Here is a 22,521-nt window from a genome sequence, read left to right on the forward strand (position 1 = left end):
CTGTAATGTAAATGATTATGATTATTTATACTGTCGTTATGCAGAGCCTAACCTTTTGACACTACAAAGCAAACATAATCCCAAAGTGGCCGCTGTTTACATGTGCTAAATAAACTGGCAGAAATTCTGAAGTGCTGAGTCAAAATTCTGGAGGATCTGGAGGACTGAATTTAGTCATGGATCATAAACAAAGTACAGAATTGGATTAAATCAAGATGTGATTGGGGAATGCGGTCACAGATTAAGAGTGAGGAATAGTGCAGGGATAGTTAACATGAAGCAGATTATGAAGTTAGAGGACTGCTCTGCTAAAAATAATTCATCTGCACAAAACGGTCTGATCTTTACCGAGCAACTGTGTTCGAAACCACCCCCTTGTGCCTAACACAGGCCAAGAGAAGCATCAATCAAGTATGTTTTGAACAAACAAGGATGTATTGGAAATCCCCACACATTTTAATCCAACCTTTTTATAGACAAATAAATAGAGAAACTCATAAATTCATAAGACGAGAGTTAAACTGATAAACGCCATCCTGGTTTATATCTGTTCATTTAAAATGTTGTCTTGAGCCACTTGAGGCCACACAGAGCCTTCTATAAATAAAAACAATCACAGATCAGATCAGAAGTGTCCTCCTCTAAATAGTAAATGAAATGTCAAAGCCCACAAACTGGGGAACTGAAATTTAAATAAATGGCTCTCCATCTGTTTTGTGAAGAAGCTCTGATGAAGCAGTCCCTGGGCAGCGCAGCACATCCAGCGTAGCCCCTCTGCAGATGGACTTTCAGGTGTTTTCTATGGGGCCTAATTCATATTTCATGGTCAGAAGTTAGGAATGTTTGAACAAATATTTAATTAGCCGATAGGCACATATGGTGAAATTCTTCACATTCTGAGAAGATGGATTTAAAAGCAATTAAAAAACCTGCACCATTTTTATCCCAAAACGATAACAATATGCTTCAAAACTATAAGATTCTTTTTGCAGACTGGAGGGTTGGGGAATAATGGGATTATGTATTTAAAATACAAAATATTAGTAACTATATTCTAGTACAATTACAATTTAAATCCTTGGTAATGAGAATACAGTTACATTCAAATAGAATTTTGATTACTAAGGATATTACTTTGCATTTTATTGTCATTTGTTTCATTTAATATTTAGTCTATTCAGTTGGAAAACATTTATTCAAATAAATGATGCGATCCAAGGAGTGTTTGAACAGCGGTAGGGGTGGGCGATATGACTAAAATTCAATTTTTCATATCACGGTAATGGTATACAGTGCATTCAGAAAGTATTCAGACCCCTTCATTGTTTCACATTTTGTTATGTTGCAGCTGTATGCTAAAATGCTTTAAATTATTTTATTTTTTTCAAATCAATCTACACTCCATACCCCATAATGACAAAGCAAAAAACAGATTTTTGATATTTTGCAAATGTATTAAAAATAAAAAACTGAAATATAACATTGTCATAAGTATTCAGACCCTTAACTCACTACTTAGTTGAAGCACCTTTGGCAGCGATTACAGCCTCAATTCTTTTTGGGTATGATGCGACAAGCTTTGCACACCTGGATGTGGGGATTTTCTGCCATTCTTCTCTGCAGATCCTCTCAAGCTCTGTCAGGTTGGATGGGGACCATCGGTGGACAGACATTTTCAGGTCTCTCCAGAGGTTCAATTGGGTTCAAGTCCGGCGCTCTGGCTGGGCCACTCAAGAACATTCACAGAGGTGTCCCAAAGCCACTCTTGCGTTGTCTTGGCTTTGTGCTTAAAGTCATTGTACTGTTGGATTGTGAACCTGTGGCCCAGTCTGAGGTATGAGCGCTCTGGACCAGGTTTTCATTAACGATATCTCTGTTCAGCTTTCCTTTAACCCTGACCAGTCCCTGCTGCTGAAAAACACCCCCACAGCATGATGCTACCACCACCATGCTTGACCGATGGGATGGTATTGCACAGGTGATGAGCAGTGCCTGGTTTCCTCCAGACATGACACTTGGAATTGAGGCCAAACAGTTCATCTTCATTTCATCAGACCAGAGAATCTTGTTTCTCACAGTCTGAGAGTCCTTTAGGTGCTTTTTTTGCAAATTCCAAGCGGGCTTTCATGTCTCTTGCACTGAGGAGAGGCTTCCATCTGGCCACTCTGCCATAAAGCCCAGATCGGTGGAGTGTTGCAGTAATGGTTGTCCTTCTGCAAGTTTCTCCCATCTCCACACATGATCTCTGTAGCTCAACCAGAGTGACCATCGGGTTCTTGGTCACCTCTCTTACCAAGGCCCTTCTCCCCTGATTGCTCAGTTTGGCCGGGCAGCCAGCTCTAGGATGATTCCTGGTTGTTCCAAACTTCTTCCATTTAAGAATTATGGAAGCCACTGTGCTCTTTGGAAACTTCAATGCAGCCAAATTCTTTTTGTAGCCATCCCCAGATCTGTGCCTCAACACAATCCTGTCTCTGAGCTCTGCAAGCATATAGACAAGTGTGTGCCTTTCCAAATCATGCCCAATCAATTTAATTTGCCACTGGTGGACTCCAATCAAAGTGTAGAAACATCTTAAAGATGATCCAGAGAAATGGGATGCACCTGAGCTAAATTTCAAGTGTCAAAGCAAAGGGTCTGGGTAGGGTTGCACCAGCAGTGAGTAAGGTCTCACTTAAAGTTGAGACGTAAAGTTCACACTAAGGGCTTAGTAACTACTAGTTAGTTTGTAACTAAGTCAGTGCTTAATTTGGGTGCACCACCTGTTCTTAAGGCAAGACTTAAATAGCAGGTCGTAAGCTCAACATAAAGAGGTGCATAGTCGCATAATATGACGTTTACCTTAATTGATCCAATAAGCAGACTTGAAATTTGTACACAGAAGTGTTAAAAGGTGTGAATTTCAGTTTGATCTTGTTCAATCCTTGTTTGCTCATAAATATCAGCTGTAATAAATGATATCTCCATTGAAATACGACACGCAATCAAACAAGATTTCATTAATTATATATTTAACTTATGTAAATAACAACATTCAATAACTGTATCTAAAATGAATAAGGGACAATAAATAAATAAATACTAATACAACAGGCTGGAAAAATAGACATTTATTCATTTTAATATCTATTTCGTATATGTTGAAATTTGACATCGGGTGGCATACACAGGAAAGTGCACCGTTAGACCGGTTTCATGCTGAAGAAGTAAGTTTTTTAAATAATGTTTTCTCCTGTAAATGTAAACGAGTGTAAATGCCAACACCATCATATATGTAGAAAGGAATGAAGCCTGTCAACCAAAAAATGATCTCATTGATGTCATAAAATATCAGTCTGATTTTTTGTTCCATCCGTTACTCCTGGTCGGAGGCTTTCATAAATATTTAGTTTATACATAGGGTTACATCCTACCTAAATTTAATGGTGCAAAGCTCAAATATTTAGTAGTGCGTAAATTGCGACTTAGTGCCCATTTACGCCACAACTAGGTTAAGTTGTTACATATGTATAGCTGATGCAACCGGCCCCTCAATACTTATGTCAGTGTGATATTTCGGTTCCCTTACGACTCAGTACACTCGACATTGCGTAGTAATGCATCTGGGGAGTGCCTTCTTACACGACCTAATTGAAACCTCTCTACAACAACACCAATATTTTAATATTGGCTATGGTGTTTGAGCCGTGCCTGTTTTGGCGTGAAACTGTCCGCTATAAAAACAGGTACACAAACACTATTCCCTCAGAATTTCTTCCTTCAAAACAGCTATCATCTCTTGTCTAGAAGCCCTCTACCTTTGCCGTTGATATACACGGAATCTTTGCTGGAAGACTTTCCACTCCCCTGCAGTGCTCTGGCGAACATCACACCACCTCGTCGATTGACAAAAATATAATTGTGCCACCATATTATTTTATTATAAAACAAAAATTTAATAAAAATTAAAAAAAAGTTTTTGAAATTGATGACTTGGACCAAATAATAAAGAAAAGCAGCCAATAAGGGCCCAACATAGATGGGAACTCCTTCAACACTGTTTAAAAAGCATCCCAGGGTGATACCTCAAGAAGTTGGTTGAGAAAATGTCTGCAAATTCTAGGCAAAGGGTGACTACTTTGAAGATGGTTTGAAATATATTTATATATCTAAAAGAGTCACTTAGGTGTTCATGTCTTTTTAAAGATGTCGTTCCATATGTGTTCCTTGTGCGAGGGGCACATCCCGCTGTCAGATCAGCACGAGAGCTGCGTTTACTGTCTGGGATGCGCCCACGCAGAGTCAGCTCTCATGGAGACAGACTGCCCTCAATGAGAGGGCATGAGTCTCAAGACGCTTCGCTCGTGAATCACCCTCGTTCTGAGGGATGATTCAACCTCAAACACCCTCCCACCCACCTCTTCTGTGATACCCGAGGATTCACATGAGGAGACACAGCGGGGCTGCGAGGTCGAGCAGGATGACTTTGAGGTGGTCCTCACGAGCCCCTCAATCTCTCCAAAGCACATGTTTTCCAATACGCTATGTGCGAGACAAGCTCCAACCTTCTGAAAGAGCGGGCAGCCTTGTCTCATGCAGCGGTTTTCACGCTGGTGATGATAATGACGAAGTCATGTCTCTCGCTGCATCAGGCAAGTGGTCAGTGGATGATGCTGCCACCCCTCCCCCCAGTGAGGGAGAGGAATGTGCACACGCCACTGACAGGGAGGTGCTTTGCATCCTTGTAAGGGTGGTCGAAGAGCTTCACCTTGAGTGGTTTCCCCCAGAGGAACCTGAACAGTCTTGCCTCAATGAATGGTTCCTGCAGTCCGGACGCCGTCAAATGGCAGTGTCCCGCAAATCTACCCCATTCTTCCCCGAAGTTCATAACGAACTATCTAAGTCCTGGCGCATGCCCGTCTCGGCGCAGTGACGCCATTACCCCCTGTGGAGGAGGTGGTAGCGGCATACCTCTGCCCAGCGAGTAACAGGGCGTGGAAATCACACCTCACACCTCCTTCCAAACCGTGTTGACAAACGTCCGCACTAGTGGGAAAAGCTTACTCAGTGGCAGGACAAGCTGGATCAGCACTCCACGCAACGGCGGTGCTTCAGGTATTTCAAGCCAAGCTCCTCAGGCAAATGGATGAGCACAACTTCGATCCAGAGACATTCAAAGAGCTCCGCACCGCTACAGACTTAGTGCTGCATACCACGAAAGTCACTGTGCAAGCCATTGGCAAATTCATGGGCAACCTGGCAGTTCTGGATTGACATATATGGCTGACCCTCACAGAAATCAGTAATAAGGAAAAAGCCACTCTTTTGGATGCTCCAGTGTCTCCAGCCGGCCTCTTTGGCGGCTCTGTGAATAAGTTTGCTGAGCGTTACGTCGCAACTCAGCAGCAGTCACAGGCTATGAGACACTTTATGCCCAAACAGAGTATATCACAGCCGGTTCGCCCTTGCTCTGTTTAGAGCCAGTGCCTGACTAAAAAACCCATACCTGCTGCCTCACAGGCACCTGTGTATCACCACACACAGCAAAAGCGCTCCTGGTGGGCACAACTCTTTGAAGCGGAAAGCAGAGCCCGCGGTTCCCACTGGGTCTGCTCCAAAAAAGGCTCGATTTGAGACACATAACACTGTTCCCCATCTCCCCACTATTGGTTGTAATTGTTCACAATATTGTTCAAAATGTTGTTTCTGTGTGTTGCACTCAAATAACTTCAGACTGTCTCTGGCTCCTCGCACATTCATGAAGTGCATCGATGCAGTTCTCGCCACTCTGAGACCACTCTGAGACACTCTGAGAGTGGCAAACGCATCTTGAACTTCCTCGATGATTGGCTGTTACTGGTGCAATCAGAGGCTCTGTTATGCCAGCACAGAGACTTACTGCTTCAGCATCTAAACAGCTTGGGTCTCAATGTAAACTGGGCGAAGAGCATGCTCTCCCCCAGCCAACAAACATCCTTTTTGGGAGTCCGCCTTGACTCCAGGAGCAGGCGCGCACACCTCACGAGCATGCGCATTCAGGCCATTCTACTGTGTCTGTCTCAGTTCAAACTGGGGAGAACACTTTCACTGAAGCTGTTTCAGAAAGCATTGGGATTTATGGCGGCGGCAGCCTTAAAAGGTTTTTCAGTCAGAAATAGTGAGCTGTCATGTCCTGGTTCGCTCAGACAACATGAGAGTTGTGGCATATATTCACCACCACTGTTGAGACTGACGCGTCGCCTCCTCCTATGGAGCGAGCATCATCTCCTCACCCTGAGAGCGACATATGTCTCAGGCCACCTGAATTACGGCACAGACCTACTGTCACGCCAAGGGGTGATGCCAGGCGAATGGAGACTTAATCCTCAAACTGTGTTGAGGATTTGGGAAATATTCGGCAAAGCAGAAATCGATCTATTTGCCCCAGTTGAGAATGCCCACTGTCCCCTCTGCTACTGGAAGTCCCAAGCCCCACTGGGAATGGACGCAATGGGCCGGTGAAATGCAAATATGCGTTTCCCCTGGTATGCCTGATTCACTCCGTCATATGCAAAGACCGAGAGGACAAGGAAATGGTTCTATTAGTTGCGCCAAAATGGCCCAACCAGCCATGGTTTCCGGAAATTATGGAGATGCTGTACAGCTCGCCATGGGAAATACCGCTGAGGAGGGATGAACCTCGGAGGGATGAAGGGCCTTTGATGAAAGCCTGGAGGCTACCTCTTGCACACTGCCCATTGACTGACCCTCCTGCTGGCTGATCTGCTGCGCGACATCCTCGGCCTGCCGCGTCATCTGCACCACCGTTTCCAGGGTAAGTGCTGTCATTAGCTGCATACTCCTAGAAAACTCTTTTTCCTGAATTCCAACTACAAGTCTGTCTCTTATATGTTAGTTTTGACTCGCACCGAATTCACAGTGCTCACTGAGTTCATAGAGGGCTCTGATGTAGCATTCCACCTTTTCCCCGGGCCTCTGCACTCTCTGGTGGAAACATGCCCGTTCATGTATCACGTTCTTTTTCAACATAAAATACTCGTTGAATTTTCCGAGCACCGTCTCGTAATCCTCAGCACTTTTCTCAGCCGTGAAGTTGAACGATTTGAAAATTTTCTCAGCTTTGATGCCCATAGCATATATTAGTGTGCTAATCTGTACCTCTTTATCTTCTTTACTTTTTTGTAGCAGTTCTGTAACGCGCGAATCTCTGTCACCACGTTGGCCACTCTGTTGGATGGTTGAAACTTTCTGGCAGATTAAATTTCGACATGTTGCTCTTGTCTAGTCTTTACACTTCTGACACCATGTCTGGTAGACATTTACAAGGAGGTATTAATCATCTCAAGAGGTTTATTGTAGAAGTCCCTAGAACAAGACTGTTCCTTCTTCTCTATCTCTGTTACTCGCCCATACATTTCCCCTAGTGGGGGATGTTACAACACATCTCTCAGGTAATACGCAATACCCTGACAGTAAGGAATAATTGACGACGGCCCCTTGAATTGTAGAAAAATAATGCACACCCGAGGTGGTAATGTGGTCATGATGCGCAGCGGAGTGCATTCAGGTGTGCATTATTTTTAAACAATTCAATGGGCCGGAGTAAATTATTCCGCTTATACCACGGTTATCACACCTTAAGACATCGTACAGGGTTTTATCTCAAGACATTTTCTGATTTTCGTCCCTAAAATGTTCTTATGAGAGGAACTACTTTCTTCCACCACAGATTCAGCATCCTGCTTTAATACAGTCCGAGCCTTCGTTGATAATTCGAAAACATCATGTTAGAACAATTAACGGAGGATGAGCTGCTTTTCGGCATTGGAGTAACAAGGTAGTGTGTGTGTGTGTGTGTGTGTGTGTGTGTGTGTGTGTGTGTGTGTGTGTGTGTGTGTGTGTGTGTGTGTGTGTGTGAGAAAGCGAAACAGGGGTGAGGGGTAGCGCGGTGCTTTCCACTACAGCTATGTAATGTGAGGCTGATTAGGGCGAAATACACTGAAACATTAAAAGTTATTTCGGATAATAAAAATTGTTGTATTGATCAAGTTGCGGGGGTGCGGCTCTATTTGTTGGTTGCGACTCGAGTCTCAATGTGTGTGTGTGTGTAAGTGCAGAGGAGACGAGGGAGCACAAGGGCTTTTTTTAACCAAAATTGAAATAAATGTAGGATATTTTAGACATTGTTTTGACGTTCTTAACTGATTTGCTTTAACCAGTGACTTGTTTTCATTGGTTATTTTGTTGTGGTAGCCTGTAGGGCTCTTTGAAATAACTGAAATAATTTAGCGAAGTGATATGGAACTGTTGTGCGGTCAAGACCTGGAACTACTTCATAGCCGTGCATATACTTGAAAAATAATTGCACACCTTAGATCATCTGTCAGCCAATCAGAATCAAGCATTCAACAGACCCGTGGTATAAATATTGGTATTCTTAAAAGTTTGGGTTAATAAAGATATACATGAAGATAAAGGCATATAGCCTACATTTAAATCTATTTTGATGGAGAGTGATTCAAAAACGTCTGAAAAAATAATGGTTTCTTTTTTTATTTAAAACGATGTTCAAAGTAGCCTAATGGTACACCTGTCATACCCATTACAATTAAAAAATCTTTCTCAATCTATATCGATTTGTTTTATATTCTGTGCATCGTTTTTCAATCGAAGCAATAACAACAAAAAAAGAGGCTTCTCTGTAAATAAACATCAGCATTTTTTTTTTTTTTTTATTATTATTCTGAAGCAAACCCCTCCATCTGGTATTTGTTTTGAATTTAGCCTTCCACTGGACACTGCTTTTGGCAACTATATAGCCTACTAGATATAAATTCACCGTTGACTAATGCGTCATTTATTTAATAAATCCTAAGGGAATTTACTCAGTGCAATCGCTTCTCTCTTTTCGTGTTTGCAGAGGTACAGATGCGGGTAAAAAAGCTTGATGGTGTCAGCAACACAATAAAAAGCAGTAGGACTTTTAGTGGAGGGTCCATTACACATCACAAAGAATGCAGCGTTTTATTAACAAGCTTTTCCTAATTTTCTCTCAGAATTTAAAGTGATTCGAACATAAGGCGCACTCTCTGTTGAAGTATTGAAATAGTTTAATGCTAAGCTAAAATGCTAGACCTTTTATATGCACCTGTTACAAGGTATGCTTAATTTTTTTCTATTAAGAAAATCCATGTTAGATCATATGTTTTTCTCCCTCTTGTAAGACATTTGATATTAGGGCAAAGATGTATTGCAAAAATCTTATTCTTGATGATAATTTTTTTATTGATTTCCTGTAAAAATATAAAAGAATCCTGTGCTGAAGTAATCTGAAGTATTTAGATTATGTTTCTGACCTTGAGTAATCTAACAGAATTTTACAGCATGCATTCTGTAATCTGTTGTGGAATACATTTGAAAAGTAACCCTCCCAACCCTGGCAGGATGGAGCAAAGCTAAACCTATGCTAATCATTCAAGGATCCCCTTGCATTCTAAATGGGCTGCTGAAATTCCTTCAGGATCTGACAAATATGAACTACAATGTCACTGCATTTGTTTGAGTGCCTGACAAAGTTGGTGCAACTCCAGGGAACATGTAGCACTTGTTTCAAGAGTATACATGTGTGTGTACAGTGTTTTCATGTTCTCAGAAAGTTAATTTCAAACTACACAGAAAGAATGCTGTGAATGATCTGGGACAGAACACAGATATATGGAATCCCATCTAGTTTAACATCAGAAACTCCATTCAGTCAGTTTGGTTTCTTGTTCCAACATGTGCTTGTCTTTCATAGATGAGGTGACAAAAAGCACTGTCATTCACAAGATATCATGATATACACTGAATAGACCTGTCCCATAAGAGTTTCCTAATATGCTGTAGCTGGAAACATTTTACAGCATTAAGCTCTGCTGGTATGAATGGGATGTTTGGACTGTATAGAAAAACACAACCAGATGATGATTTATAACATAAATACAGATGGGATGATGGTCAACTTTAAGATTTTGATCATAATAGTCAAATAAGTTTGAGGAATGATCAAGAAACCCCCAAATAACTCTAATTGCTAGGTATGCTGTTTCAGGGCAGAAAGCATTTCCTGAACACTCATTGTTACAGGACTTTTGTTTTATTAATTTCGATAGACTCATGTTGTAACTTCCTTTTATATCAGTTCTGATGGTATAATAAGATATAATTATGAGGCAAACTTTATGATAGACCTCCATGAAAGCAGAATTAGTCTTCGACTTGTAATTTCAACAGCCTACAAACTGAATTATTCTTCATTCATTGTGTTTCACTTCATTACTTCTTTTCTACAAGAATTACATAGGAAAAATGAAAGGTTATGGAGTTGCCATTCACATTGGGCAAAGAGAGATGCCCACTAATATCCACACACAAAGTAGATAACAAACCAAGAATCAAAGAATTAAACTCCACATAAGAAACAAAAAAAAAAAAGTCCCCCAAAAGCCATCTTAGCCAGGAGAAAAACTCCTTATTACTGTGTCCTGATTATTGACATGAAGTCTGGCTGCCATGTTATGATTACATAAAGAGGAGCATTGTGTCATCACTCATATAATCATTCACTCAGTTTTCAAACATACAGTGGAAAATATTTTATGGTAATTTGAAAGCAGGTCACATGATATGCTGGTTCAGGCCAAACATTCTAATGAACGCACACTAAGCAGGCTGAGTGCTAATCTTGTGACCTAATGAGTAAGACTTCACAGTACAATGGAAACCCAAACAAGATGAATACTGTATACTAAGAATTTAAGTGCATTCATTCCCTCAAAGTAATTTGTTAATCTCTCAAAAACTTCAAGCAAGTTCACCGGCCTTCACAATGAACTTAGTTGAAGTAAATTTTGCAATTAAAATAGTGATGTTTTTAGGAAACAATTTCAATTGAATTGGCTTAAAACAATCAAAGCAATTGCATCTGGAAAGAAATAATTTATTTGAATGTAGCAGGGTACAACAGGTTCACCAAAAGAAACTCAAATAACAATAATGGTGACTTCGATATTAACAACTACTTACAACTAAAGAATATCAGTACAATATTATAATGTATTCTCAACTCAGACATGTTTGGCCAATTAATCTATAAGAAGTGAGGGATACTGCACTCTGCTAAAACTTTTTCATTCGATTCACAAATGTACATAAGTACAGTACATGGCATTTTCAAAACACATAGTATGCACTACTTGAAAATTTACAGCTGAAGTGTATAATTTCTGCATCACTAGCATCACCAAACTGAACTGCAAAAATAATTACTGAAAATAAATAAACAAAACTTTTTGATAACACCAACAGAGCCACAGTGTTTACTGTTTTCAGGGAAATCTACCTACAAACTTCTTTCTTATAGTTGTCTCTGTATATTAAGCTGTAATAAGAGAAAGTATTTTAACATAAAAAATACACACTTCAGCTTTAAGTAAATAGAACTACATGCATATCTGGGTTTCCATTGTAGTTTTCCATGCTGGTATCTGCTTTAAAACTCTACTGACATGCATCGTATGGGCATTTCAGTGCCACCTAATTTCCATGCCTTGTTTACTTACATTGCTGCATTCGGTAGAGGTGGATGCCACTTATTAACCAGATGAACACTTAGAAAAGGGACTTCTGAACCAAGAGAATTCAAATAGCTTATGTTTCAAATCTCTATGGTGTCAGAAATAACAAAAACAAAACAAGCAAGTACATATTAAGTACCATGACACTTAGTTGATTTCAGATATTGTAGAGAAATGTGTAAAAAAATTAAATAATAATCATATTTTTCCATACATTGAAATTAAATGGTGACTGAGACTAACATTCTGCTAAACATCTTTTTTGTTCCATGGAAGATATAGTCATACAGGTTTGGAACAACATGAGGGTAAGTGATGACAGAATTTGACAGAATTTTGGGGTGAACTATCCCTTTAAGTACATTACTAAACCTGGTGTGAAAAAGATTTAACATAACACAATGGCAACAAATGACTGGTCTAACATATATGTGCAAGAACATTACTGTGACAAGGACGGATGAGTGAGCACCACACTCAGGGGATCATGTTGCATTTCCAAGAATCATTACTTAAAGTATTCACTCCTAAGCCTATTATTTCATCGCACATTCTGCTAGACATGATTTTGTCGGAATTTGCACCCTCTTACATTAAATCTGATTAGAAATATTACCAATCAAAACTGTGAAATATAGCAACCGAGAGTAATAAAAATCCAGACAATAGTAGCTAGAGATATACAATAGAAGAGAAGATGTAAGTGGTTCCAGTGAGCAAAAATCCCTTGTGATGATATGTCTCACACACAAAACAGACATTATGAATTGTTCAATCAGCCAAACTTAAATGATGACTGTAACATTACTAAACAGCAAACATCAAATTGTTTGTTTTAGACAAGAATCAACAACCTAATTCCTCTGAAAGTCAGCGTACTTTTCACCTCAACAGGAAGAGGTGATGCTTTCTAGAAAGCAAGTGACGGTTCATCAGCTGAAACACCTGTTGCTGTTGTTAACTTACAATAAAGGGGTTGAATTATCCACTGTTCCTGTCAGATTATTCTGTTGAAGACATTGTTTAGCTTCAAGTTTTTTCCCAAGAAAGTTTATTCCCAAGAAAGCTAGGGACCTGTTGGTGCTGGGAAATTATTTTTGTGTTTACTTCCACTAGAACAAGGGGATCTTAAGTCTAAAGCATGTGAAAGCATTTGTGTTTTTATTTTGGTATACTGCACGTCCAGTCCAGTGTTAAGCAACTGTGAGAGAAACATAAAACATTTTAAATATCAATTGAGAACATTCAGTTCTGCAAAAAATTGACATACACCTTGTAGAAGTTGCAACATGTTTATAAATCATAAAACTTTTTGTTTCTATTTAGCACTGCCCTTTAAAGATTTTTGACAACAAAAATTTGCATATATGCCACAAGACAAAATAAAAACTAAATTTGATGCTTAGTCATTGATTTCAACACTTTTGAACATGATAATTTCAGTAAATATTTTGTCTTGTGGAATACATTTCTGTTATTTAGCTTCATCAGTGCAAAACTAAATAAAAAACAAAACTTTTTAAAATGTTGAACACCTTGCAGGTGGTAACAACATTAAAAATATTATAATGTATATAGTGTATAAACTTACAAGTACAACTTTCCAGTACATGGCTGGCTCAGTAACTAAGCAATATATTCTCAGTAAAAAACAAAAAAAAACAAAACATTAATTCAGCACTTTCTTTTGAACACTTTACGAATTTGCCTCTGTAACAAATCAATGGAAAGGAGGAGGCGAGAATCGGCTTAACAATATAAATAATAATTTAATAATGAACTTAAACCAAAAGACACAAACACACACAGGTGTCGGACAGCTGTCCGTAACTCTTTCTCTGCCACACTGCTGTCTCCAGTCAGCCTCTATCCCTCTCGGGCTAATCAGCCCAATTTGGGTCCGGGTGTGTGGAATCACGACCCGGCCCCGCCCTCCACCCTGCCACAGCCTCATTTGATGTTTATTTCAGATACCAGTTAATATTATCATGATTCTCCGAATTTCTTCTGCAGAATTCACAGAAACAAAACCCTTGTTAAAAAATCTAACAGGCCTACAACTTACACTCACAGGCCACATAAATGCTTCCATTAAATGGAGCAGAAACAATCAAACTATATCTAAATCTGTTTGTGATTTCTCGCTAAGCACGATAACAGTGTTCACACCATACGAAGACTGATTGTAAAAAAGGAATTACCCACTTGTTTTGAATCAGAACTATTGGATCTCCACCAGGCGCTGCTTATACAATCAGTGTGTGATGGGTTCAAATCATTTTAATGCGCAGATTATTAAAAACAATAAATAAAATATGCTCTCAAATCATTTGGTAAAGTGGATACCAGCACAGTCATTACATAGAACTGCCTGCTCACATACATACAGGACATCCAATGATAATACAAGTGTCAAGCAGATAACTTACTGGGATCCTAGGGGATTGTGCATAAAATATCACTGCGGTTTTGCAAAACATTACTTGGCAAGTGTAAACAGGAGAGCATGTATGTCATGACATGAGGGTGTGATGAAATGCATCATTCTCATGGAGAAGATTCTCTTCCTAAGGCTTAAAACAATTTGTGGCTGTCGGTATTCATTGATTTGATGATGTTGCAATAACAATGCCTCAAGGGAACTTGCCCCATCTGCTTGAAAGAGCATTACACACTTGATTTTTCTTTATTTTTTTCCTGTTTGCATCGTCACTGAAGCACTGATACTGTATAACCAAGTCTGGTTTCAACCTGTTTCAACCACATTTAACAGCTGGTAATATATAGATAGGAGGGACAAACATATAATTAATCACTCTGTTACCAAAACAAACAAAAAAATTATCACAAATGTACAGTAGCCTCTGCTGTCATACTTGCATCAAAATGTATGACCCCAAAAAATTGAATATAAAAATAATGTATTTGATTGGAATCTAATTCTGATCCAGACAAAAATTTGATTCCAATTCCATATAAAAATCCTTTAATCCTATCCTAAACAGAAAGAGTTGTTCGATGTGTACTCTGAACAAGGTCCTCTTCAGGATTACCTCTGGTCACAGCATTTTGACAATTACTCACTATAAAATGTGTTTATTTTTTTTACTCCTAAGACCATGGAACTGACCAGAGACATCTCAGCTGGAACACAGCAGATAGCTGATGTCTTCAAGCCATCATTATTTATCATTTCCAAACACTAACTCAATGTCATTTTAATATTCTGCACTGTGCATCTGCTTTTTCTACAGATAGCTGGGAGAGGCTCAGGCTTACATATAGAACTGGGAGTTGTTCAAGAAAAAGAAAACTGGTAGGAGTAAAGTTGTCTTTCCTGAGCATGTACAAACCAAATTTTCAGTCGGAGGAAACATTTCCAGCAGACTTATTAGATACTTAACGTGATGTTACCATAGTCACACAGCCTATTTGCAATTCTATCCTGTCTAATGTGCTGGAACAGTGTTTTTTAAAACCAAACAGACCGAAGAGGGCATGGGCATGCTGCAACTGTGTACAACAGGTATTAATAGCAATACCTAGTATTTGGGGGTGAGCAATAAATGCGGAAATTTATATTGAGATATTCTTGAATTTTTTAGTCGATAACGAAATATTTTATGATATACATAATTTATCATGGAAAAGAGATTTAAAAAGTCAGAAAAAAATAATAAAAGTTTATTTTTTATTTAAAATGACACCTTTACACTGTACCATGCAAAGTTTTGCATAACCACGAGATGAAATTTGTACTGGTTGACACATTTCTACTGGTATTTCGTTTTAACTGGTATACCAATAATGAAGTTCATTCAGCTGCAAAAATAATTGGATCTGTGTTTGTTAAAAAATACCCCAAATGTCAAGAGTATTATGGAAATATTGTCAGAAACTGACAATCTCTTTACAATAATCAAGATAAAATTACTGAAGAAATTATTTTCATTCGAAAAATTACAATCTCTCTCATTTTCAGTCGAAACATTACAATCTCTCTCATTTTCAGTTGAAAAATTCGGTGAAATGACATTTACTTCGACAGAGAGTCAATAACCATGGACTATCAAATATATACATGTATGCTAAAGGCTCACAATAAAATTTTGGGGTGAGCAAAATGTTTTTAGCACAAAAAAAAGGTCATTTACTGTAAATATAAAGGTTTTTTTTCTCTCTCTCTTCACAATTGACAAATTTGGATACATTCCATTTATAAATTATTTTGACAAGGCATCTGTCAGATTAGTTGTGCTCGATATAGAAATCATTAATTCCACATTCCTAACTTGTTAACAAAATGTGTAGGTGGTTGGAATGCATGGGGGTGGGGGTATACAGAGTTATTATCCCAAGGACAACATCTCCCAGTCACATTATTTAAAATAAACTCTCGATCACCAATTAGATGTGCATTCCAGATGATTTACAGGAAGTTAATCATCAAATATTTACAAGGCTGATGCTGAAGCATATCTGTCTGGTAAATGAATCTTGACTTTGTCCATCTACAATTCAAAACCTCTCTGACCCTGAGAATGTAGACATGCAGAAGATATGAAAATGATCTGAAACCAAAACAAATGGTGTCACCTAATTAAAAAGGATATTACAGGAATGTTGAAGTAATGATTTCTCTGAGGAATTAGATTCCATCCTTTTAAGACAGGGCACATAAATTTGTTAGCTAGTTTAGAACAGGGATGTGGCTGCCATCACTCAAGACAACTCCCGCCCCTTCCCACCCCCAGTGAAGTATATAAAACACTCAGGTTTTTCTGTGAAACTCAGACCTTTAGCAGTGTCACAGCTGAATACTCATCTATTGCCAGCCAAGATTCGGACATTACTTGGAAATACTTAAAATTACAGACTTCATCATCACTATTTCTTGAGTCTACAAAAATTATCAGGTATGTGTTTTTGGAATGCTACTGATTTTTAACTGTGGCTCATGGATTTTTGATGTCACCCCAAAGGTCAAGGTCTAAAATATAGTTACAAAGACAGATTTGACTTTCAGGCTGGTCTCTATAACTTTGCAGTAAGACAATCTTGATCCACCCCCCTACCCCCTGCAGAGTGCACTTGCCTCTATAGACTCTTCACAAGGACAAGGCATGCTATTGGAATATTATATGCTTGAGTCAAATTTAACCTGTGTAACTCTCAAAATAAATGGATGACCAATGTGGACTCAACCTGGAATATGAAGATCCTGGATTTTGGTCTCATGTTAAAAATCCTGAGATGTTTTTTTGAGGAAGGCACCAATTATGAAAATTGTGAATATTATCATGTATTTTATATAGCTAATAACATTTTTAAATATTCTTCCACAGGTTCCATTCAAAATGAAATCGGTGCTTCAGAAGGCTTTCCTGTGGTGTGTGCTGACCACACTTCTTCCTAGCATCACTAATGCAAAACCTCTGAACACAGATGACTTGAGAAGGTATGCTCATGACTAAACCATTCTGTCTTCCCTCTTCAACTCATTCAAAACGCTGACTGGTTTAAACTAATGGGGTTCTTTGTCATCTGTTATGCTCAGTGTTTGGCTTCAGGGTAAGGTATGGAGCGATGTTCGCAGTGTGTTGGAGAGGAGGGAGGGTGACTCAACAGCTTTGCTGTCTTCAAAGAAGAACAGCGGTACAGATCCAGATGTACCACAGCACAGGTAAGCAAACTGACTAAACACATTAATTGACTGAACAGCAATGCTAGATATGAATGACTCAAGGCTTAATCAATGGTAAATCACAAATTGTTCTTTCATGTTTCGGTTTCTCTCTAGGCTGAGGGTAAGGAGGACAGAACCAGCCTACTCAGTGAAAAGAGTTGAAAGAGCGGGCTGCAACTTAGCCACCTGTTCAGTGCACGATCTGGCCCACCTGCTGCATCAAATGAGCACAAAGACGAACAGCGCCCCCCCTGAAAAGATAAGCTCTAAGGGCTACGGTCGTCGGCGGAGACGTTCACTCCCATCGACCCTCCCTCCACTAACTTTCGATGAAGACCGTCTAAAGCTGGCCTGGGTCCAAACCTTCAAAAGGCGAGCCACCCTAAAAGGGACTTAAAGGATACCCTGGGAGCAGCTCTGTGGTTTGTCCTGAGCCGTTGGTTTATATTGGCTCAGTTTACTGAGATACTTCTGATACGTCCTTTGCTGAACGTTAGTGTACTCTCTTCAGGCACAAAGGTGTTGAAACAACAAGTTCGAGCAATTGGAGCATCCTTCTCTCCATCCTCTGCCTGATGGATTGGACAGAAGGATTCAGGTCGCTTAGCAAGAATGAGTGCTTGTGGGATAAGGAGTGCTATCAGTTGGGGATTTTTTTGTTTAAGCTTTGTGTGGGTCTAAGGCAGTACGACAGGAAATAGGTGGTCAATGCTCTGTGCATGTGTTTAGCATTCTTGTCATTCTAATGGAGCTTCGGGACTTGACTTTCTGTCTCTTCTGTAGTACAGATGCGCCCCCTGTTGGACGAATGAAGGAACAATCCAGGAGTCTACCAGCTCCTACTGCCTACCAATGACAGTGTGAAGCTGAGCACAGAAGCAAGAGGAGGAAAGGGAACTAAGAGGGCTTAAATCTATTTACCCAGGAGGACCAATGATGAAGAGCAGAGAGGGAAAACTCTTTATGGAAGTAATGACTTTGTTGACCACAATGTTTACTGGGCACTGCAGTATAGCCTATGGCAAAGAAGGATATCCTCATACTTGAAGACTAATATATGTATATTGTGGGAGACGTGCAATAATTTACTTTAATATTGTTTTATAGTCTATGATTAAAGTGTATCTAAATGTATATTATGAAAATATTGTATGTTAAAAAATCATATATTTATACCTGTATACTGTACATGTATTCTTCAGAGATTAAACTATTGTACACAAAAAAAGGGCAATTATAGTTCATTTTAAAGTAAGATGTTTAACCAAATGATTTCATATTGCTGTAAGGTGAAGCCTTTCTCCAACTCATTGAATTGAATGTTACGGCAGTTTAATACTAACCAATTAAAGTCCAGCAAGAGAGAGAGAAAACTACTCTGTCTTATTTCTGGGGCAGCATTTAGTTCTACAGCTTGAACAGTCAAAATATATACAAACAAATATTCACTGAGGTGCTAAAACTACAGTTTAATGAAAAGACCAATTTGATTTTTGTGTTTGATGTCATCTAGCTTCAGAAATCAGAATTACACCTACTTCTTAACAGAAGTTAAAATCAGCTAATGACTTTGACTTAAGCAAAAATAATAATAATGATAATAATTAGTCTTAGCTTTCGTTTTATCTGAAATGTTTGTTGAAGTGCTAGACATAAGAACAAGAACGTGTTCGCAAGTGGCCTGCAATAGAAAAAGGTAAAGAAACGATTTACATACCAAGTAGAGGGAGTTGTTTTCCTTACCAGTAAGTTTTTTATTTTTTATTTATTGATTGGAGCAATGAAAGTTGGCAAATAATGGACACACTGAAAATAATAATAAAGAGTAATAAGGTAATGACCTCAACTGTCACTTTCAGACAAAAACAACTTCCTGTCATTTATACCTTAATGAATGAATAATGACAAATTTGTATATGATGAATACTCACACGAAATTATTCAAAGATCAGAGGCCTATACCCTTTTGAATGTTCTTTTATTTCTCTTCTTTGTTCCCAATTGGATTGTTTTGTTGTCATGTTTTACTGTTTAAAGCAATAAAAAAAATTAAAAATTAAATTAAAAAAAAGATCAGCGGCCTAAAAAAAGTTGTTTATGTTTTAGTTGTCAAAAGGGCTTTGCTAACCCTGGTCCATTCTTAACCCTGGCTAAACGAAATCCTGAGTTTTGTTTCATGTTTCACATGTTTCAAACTTTACCCTGGGTAAGTAATTAACCCTGGATATTCATGTCCCGAGGTTTCACGCCATTCGTAAACCTTGGATTAACGTCCTTTTTTGCATATTTATTAGGTTGATGAAATGAATACAGTTCGTGACGGGCATAATAACTGTTTATTATCAATAGTACTGCTTATCTGTGGAAATACCGCCACTTAAAACCGCTGATAGTCTTAAGTCTTCTGAAACCTACCACGAAAAACATGTTAATTTAATACAGAGAGTGAAAGTTTCTGCGACTGTACAAAACTCATTCATATTTAATAAGGAAAGAACTGAGGTGTTTTATGATTGGTTGTCTGTTGCTAAACAACTTAACCAGGGTTAAAAACGGTATTAACTACTGAGTGTATAAAGTGATGAATGGCTTCTCCGTTAATGAGAGTGCCGGTGGTACATACAAGACATACAAGGGGGGTAACCTTACTGTTCTTTATATTGCTGTGTTTTAAAGGTCAATAAAGATTTGTATTTTTGTATCGCTATCTCTGTGCTTCTCTCTGTCCTGGGGTATTCTTGTTGTTACACTGGTGGCAGTGGTGGGATATAATCCCTCATAAAAGAACAATCAGAATTATGGAGGGCAGAGACTTAAGCCAATTATGTTGGAGGAGGCAATTAATATTGCAGCCGAGTTCGAACTCACTCAGGGGCTGGAACAGTGTACAGTCCCCTCTGATGCCAAAGTGCGTGGGTTAAGTTGCTCGGGGGGTGAGGACAGGGTAGATACACTTTCTTTGGTGGTGGATATGCTCTGTAATGATGTTCAATCTTTGCAAAAATCTGTACAGCAGCTTTTGGAGGTAGTGCCCACTTTAGCAAAAACAGGGTCACTAAAAAGGGGCATATTTGAACCAATCAGTTTAACTGGGAGTGGGGGTAGATCGGGGCAGTCCTCAGGGGGCGGGTGCTGGGAATGTGGATGTAATCAACATATTAGGAGAGAATGCCCTTACCTGCAGGGAAATGGGAGGGGGCAGGCACAGTAGGCCAAATGCCTGCCCCAAGACGAGAACACCTTTATCAGTTGGCCTTGCCTTCTTCACAAAATAATCCTGGTACTTATCTTCCTGCTAAATTAGATGGGTGTGATGTAAAACTCCTAATAGATACCAGTGCACAAGTTTCCATTATACCGAAACAGAGGTGGGTTGTTATTACTAATAGGGGAACTACACACGAACCTCATGATGGTGCAGTTAGAGTGGCGAATGGGGGGAGGATGCCTATTTTGGGACGTTGGCAGGCAGTCTGCCAGTTCAGTTCGCTGGCTGTGATTGCAGAATTTCTTGTCGCGGATTTGGAGCCTCAAGAAATCCTGCTTGGCGCTGACTTTTTGTTGAAATTCGGCGCCGTTATTAATTTGCCTGAAAAGAGCTGCCGGCTGTTGGGGAAGCATATTCCGCTTTTGTCTGATATGGGGATGGGGGAGCAACAATGTGATGTTATAGTTAATGCTGATACATCTGTCTCTCCTTGTAATGAGGTTCTAATTACAGGGGCGTTAGAGGACTCCTGCGAGAGTACACAGGGCATGTTAGAGCCCTCTGTGTCCCTGGGCACTCATTGCAACCTCCTAGTTGCTAGCGTAGTGTGTAGGGTGGATCAGGGACGGTTGCCGGTTCGTGTGATTAATGTAACTGACGATACTCATACTCTGAGACAGGGTATGAAGGTCAGAACGCTGCTTTGTGATGTCGTGGTAGAGGGGGAGGAGGGAGTTCCCAGGGGCATGGAAATGTCGGTTGATGCGCTTTTAGATCAGTTGAGCTTGCGTGAGAAGGGTTTTTGGGGGTTAGAAATGCAAGCATATGAGAATCATGTTTTTAGTCGACATGACATGGATTTGGCCAGGACCAAATTGATATCACATCAAACTGATACTGGTGATGCTCGACCTATTAAGTTGCCTCTGCGTCATGTTCCTCTTCATCTACAGGATGAAATGATGAACCATATTAAGGATATGCAGGCTAACTATATTATACAGCCATCGTGCAGTCCATGGGCAGCTCCCATCGTCCTGGTATGAAAGAAGGATGGAATCCTCTGTTTTTGCATTGATTACAGGCGGTTAAATTATGTGACAAAGAAGTATGTGTATCCTCTCCCACGTATCGATGATGCACTGGATAGTCTCTCCCATGCTTGCTGGTTTTCCATTCTCAACCTGGCCAGTGGATACTGGCAGGATGAGGTGGACCCCAGAGATAAGAATAAGACCGCGTTTATAACTAGGCAAGGGGTATTTGAGATTAATGTCCTCAGTTTCGTATTATGCAAGTTGTGGCAAGCCAATCTGAAAGTTAAGACATCGAAATGCACGTTGTTTGCCACCCAAGTTCAATATCTGGGGCACATTATATCTAGTGACAGGGTCTGAGCAGATCCCGTCAAGGTGGAAGCGGTGAGGGAATGGCCAGTGCTGATTAATCAGTATGAGGTGCGGAGTTTTGTGGGGTTGGTGTCATATTACCAGCGTTTTATTAAGGAGTTCGCTGAAATAGCACGGCCATTGCATCGCCTTACGGAGAAGGGTCGGATGTTTAAGTGAGATGATGATTGTCAACAGGCGTTTGTAAGACTTAAGACGGCCCTTATAACGACACCGGTGCTGGCATATCCTGATCCGCACAAGCCTTTCATTCTGGACACTGATGCCAGTGATACTGGCATCGGTGCGGTGTTATCACAGGAAATGGATGGCTTAGAACGGGTTGTGGCATATGCTAGTCGGGCTCTGACCAAGAATGCAAGTATGCGACTACAAAAAAAGAGTTGCTTAGTTTGGTTACATTTACTGCCGTTACATTTACTAAATATTTTAAGTACTATTTGTTTGGTAAAGAATTTGTATTGCGGACAGATCATAGTTCTTTGCGGTGGTTTTCAGGGGCTAGAGTGGCAGTTGGCCAGGTGGGTTGAACAGCTAGCCAACTTCCAATATAAGATCGTCCATCGCCCCGGAAAAAACGTTAATGCCGATGTAAGTTTGCGGTTGCCATCCTTTTGTGATGGC

The 22,521-nt window shown here is 39.7% G+C and overlaps 1 protein-coding gene across 1 annotated transcript; it reads left to right on the forward strand.

The window, feature by feature from the left end:
* The first annotated feature begins 16,383 nt into the window (after positions 1–16,383).
* LOC127456406 (pro-adrenomedullin-like) lies at positions 16,384–19,938 on the forward strand. The gene is made up of 5 exons (XM_051724877.1): positions 16,384–16,510; positions 16,940–17,052; positions 17,152–17,277; positions 17,395–17,652; positions 18,069–19,938. The coding sequence occupies exons 2-5, from the start codon at positions 16,952–16,954 to the stop codon at positions 18,142–18,144; spliced, it is 561 nt and encodes a 186-aa protein (XP_051580837.1). The 5' UTR covers positions 16,384–16,510; positions 16,940–16,951; the 3' UTR covers positions 18,145–19,938.
* The last annotated feature ends 2,583 nt before the right edge of the window (positions 19,939–22,521 follow it).

The sequence above is a fragment of the Myxocyprinus asiaticus genome, chromosome 18 (assembly GCF_019703515.2).
Source record: "Myxocyprinus asiaticus isolate MX2 ecotype Aquarium Trade chromosome 18, UBuf_Myxa_2, whole genome shotgun sequence".
NCBI lineage: Eukaryota > Metazoa > Chordata > Actinopteri > Cypriniformes > Catostomidae > Myxocyprinus > Myxocyprinus asiaticus.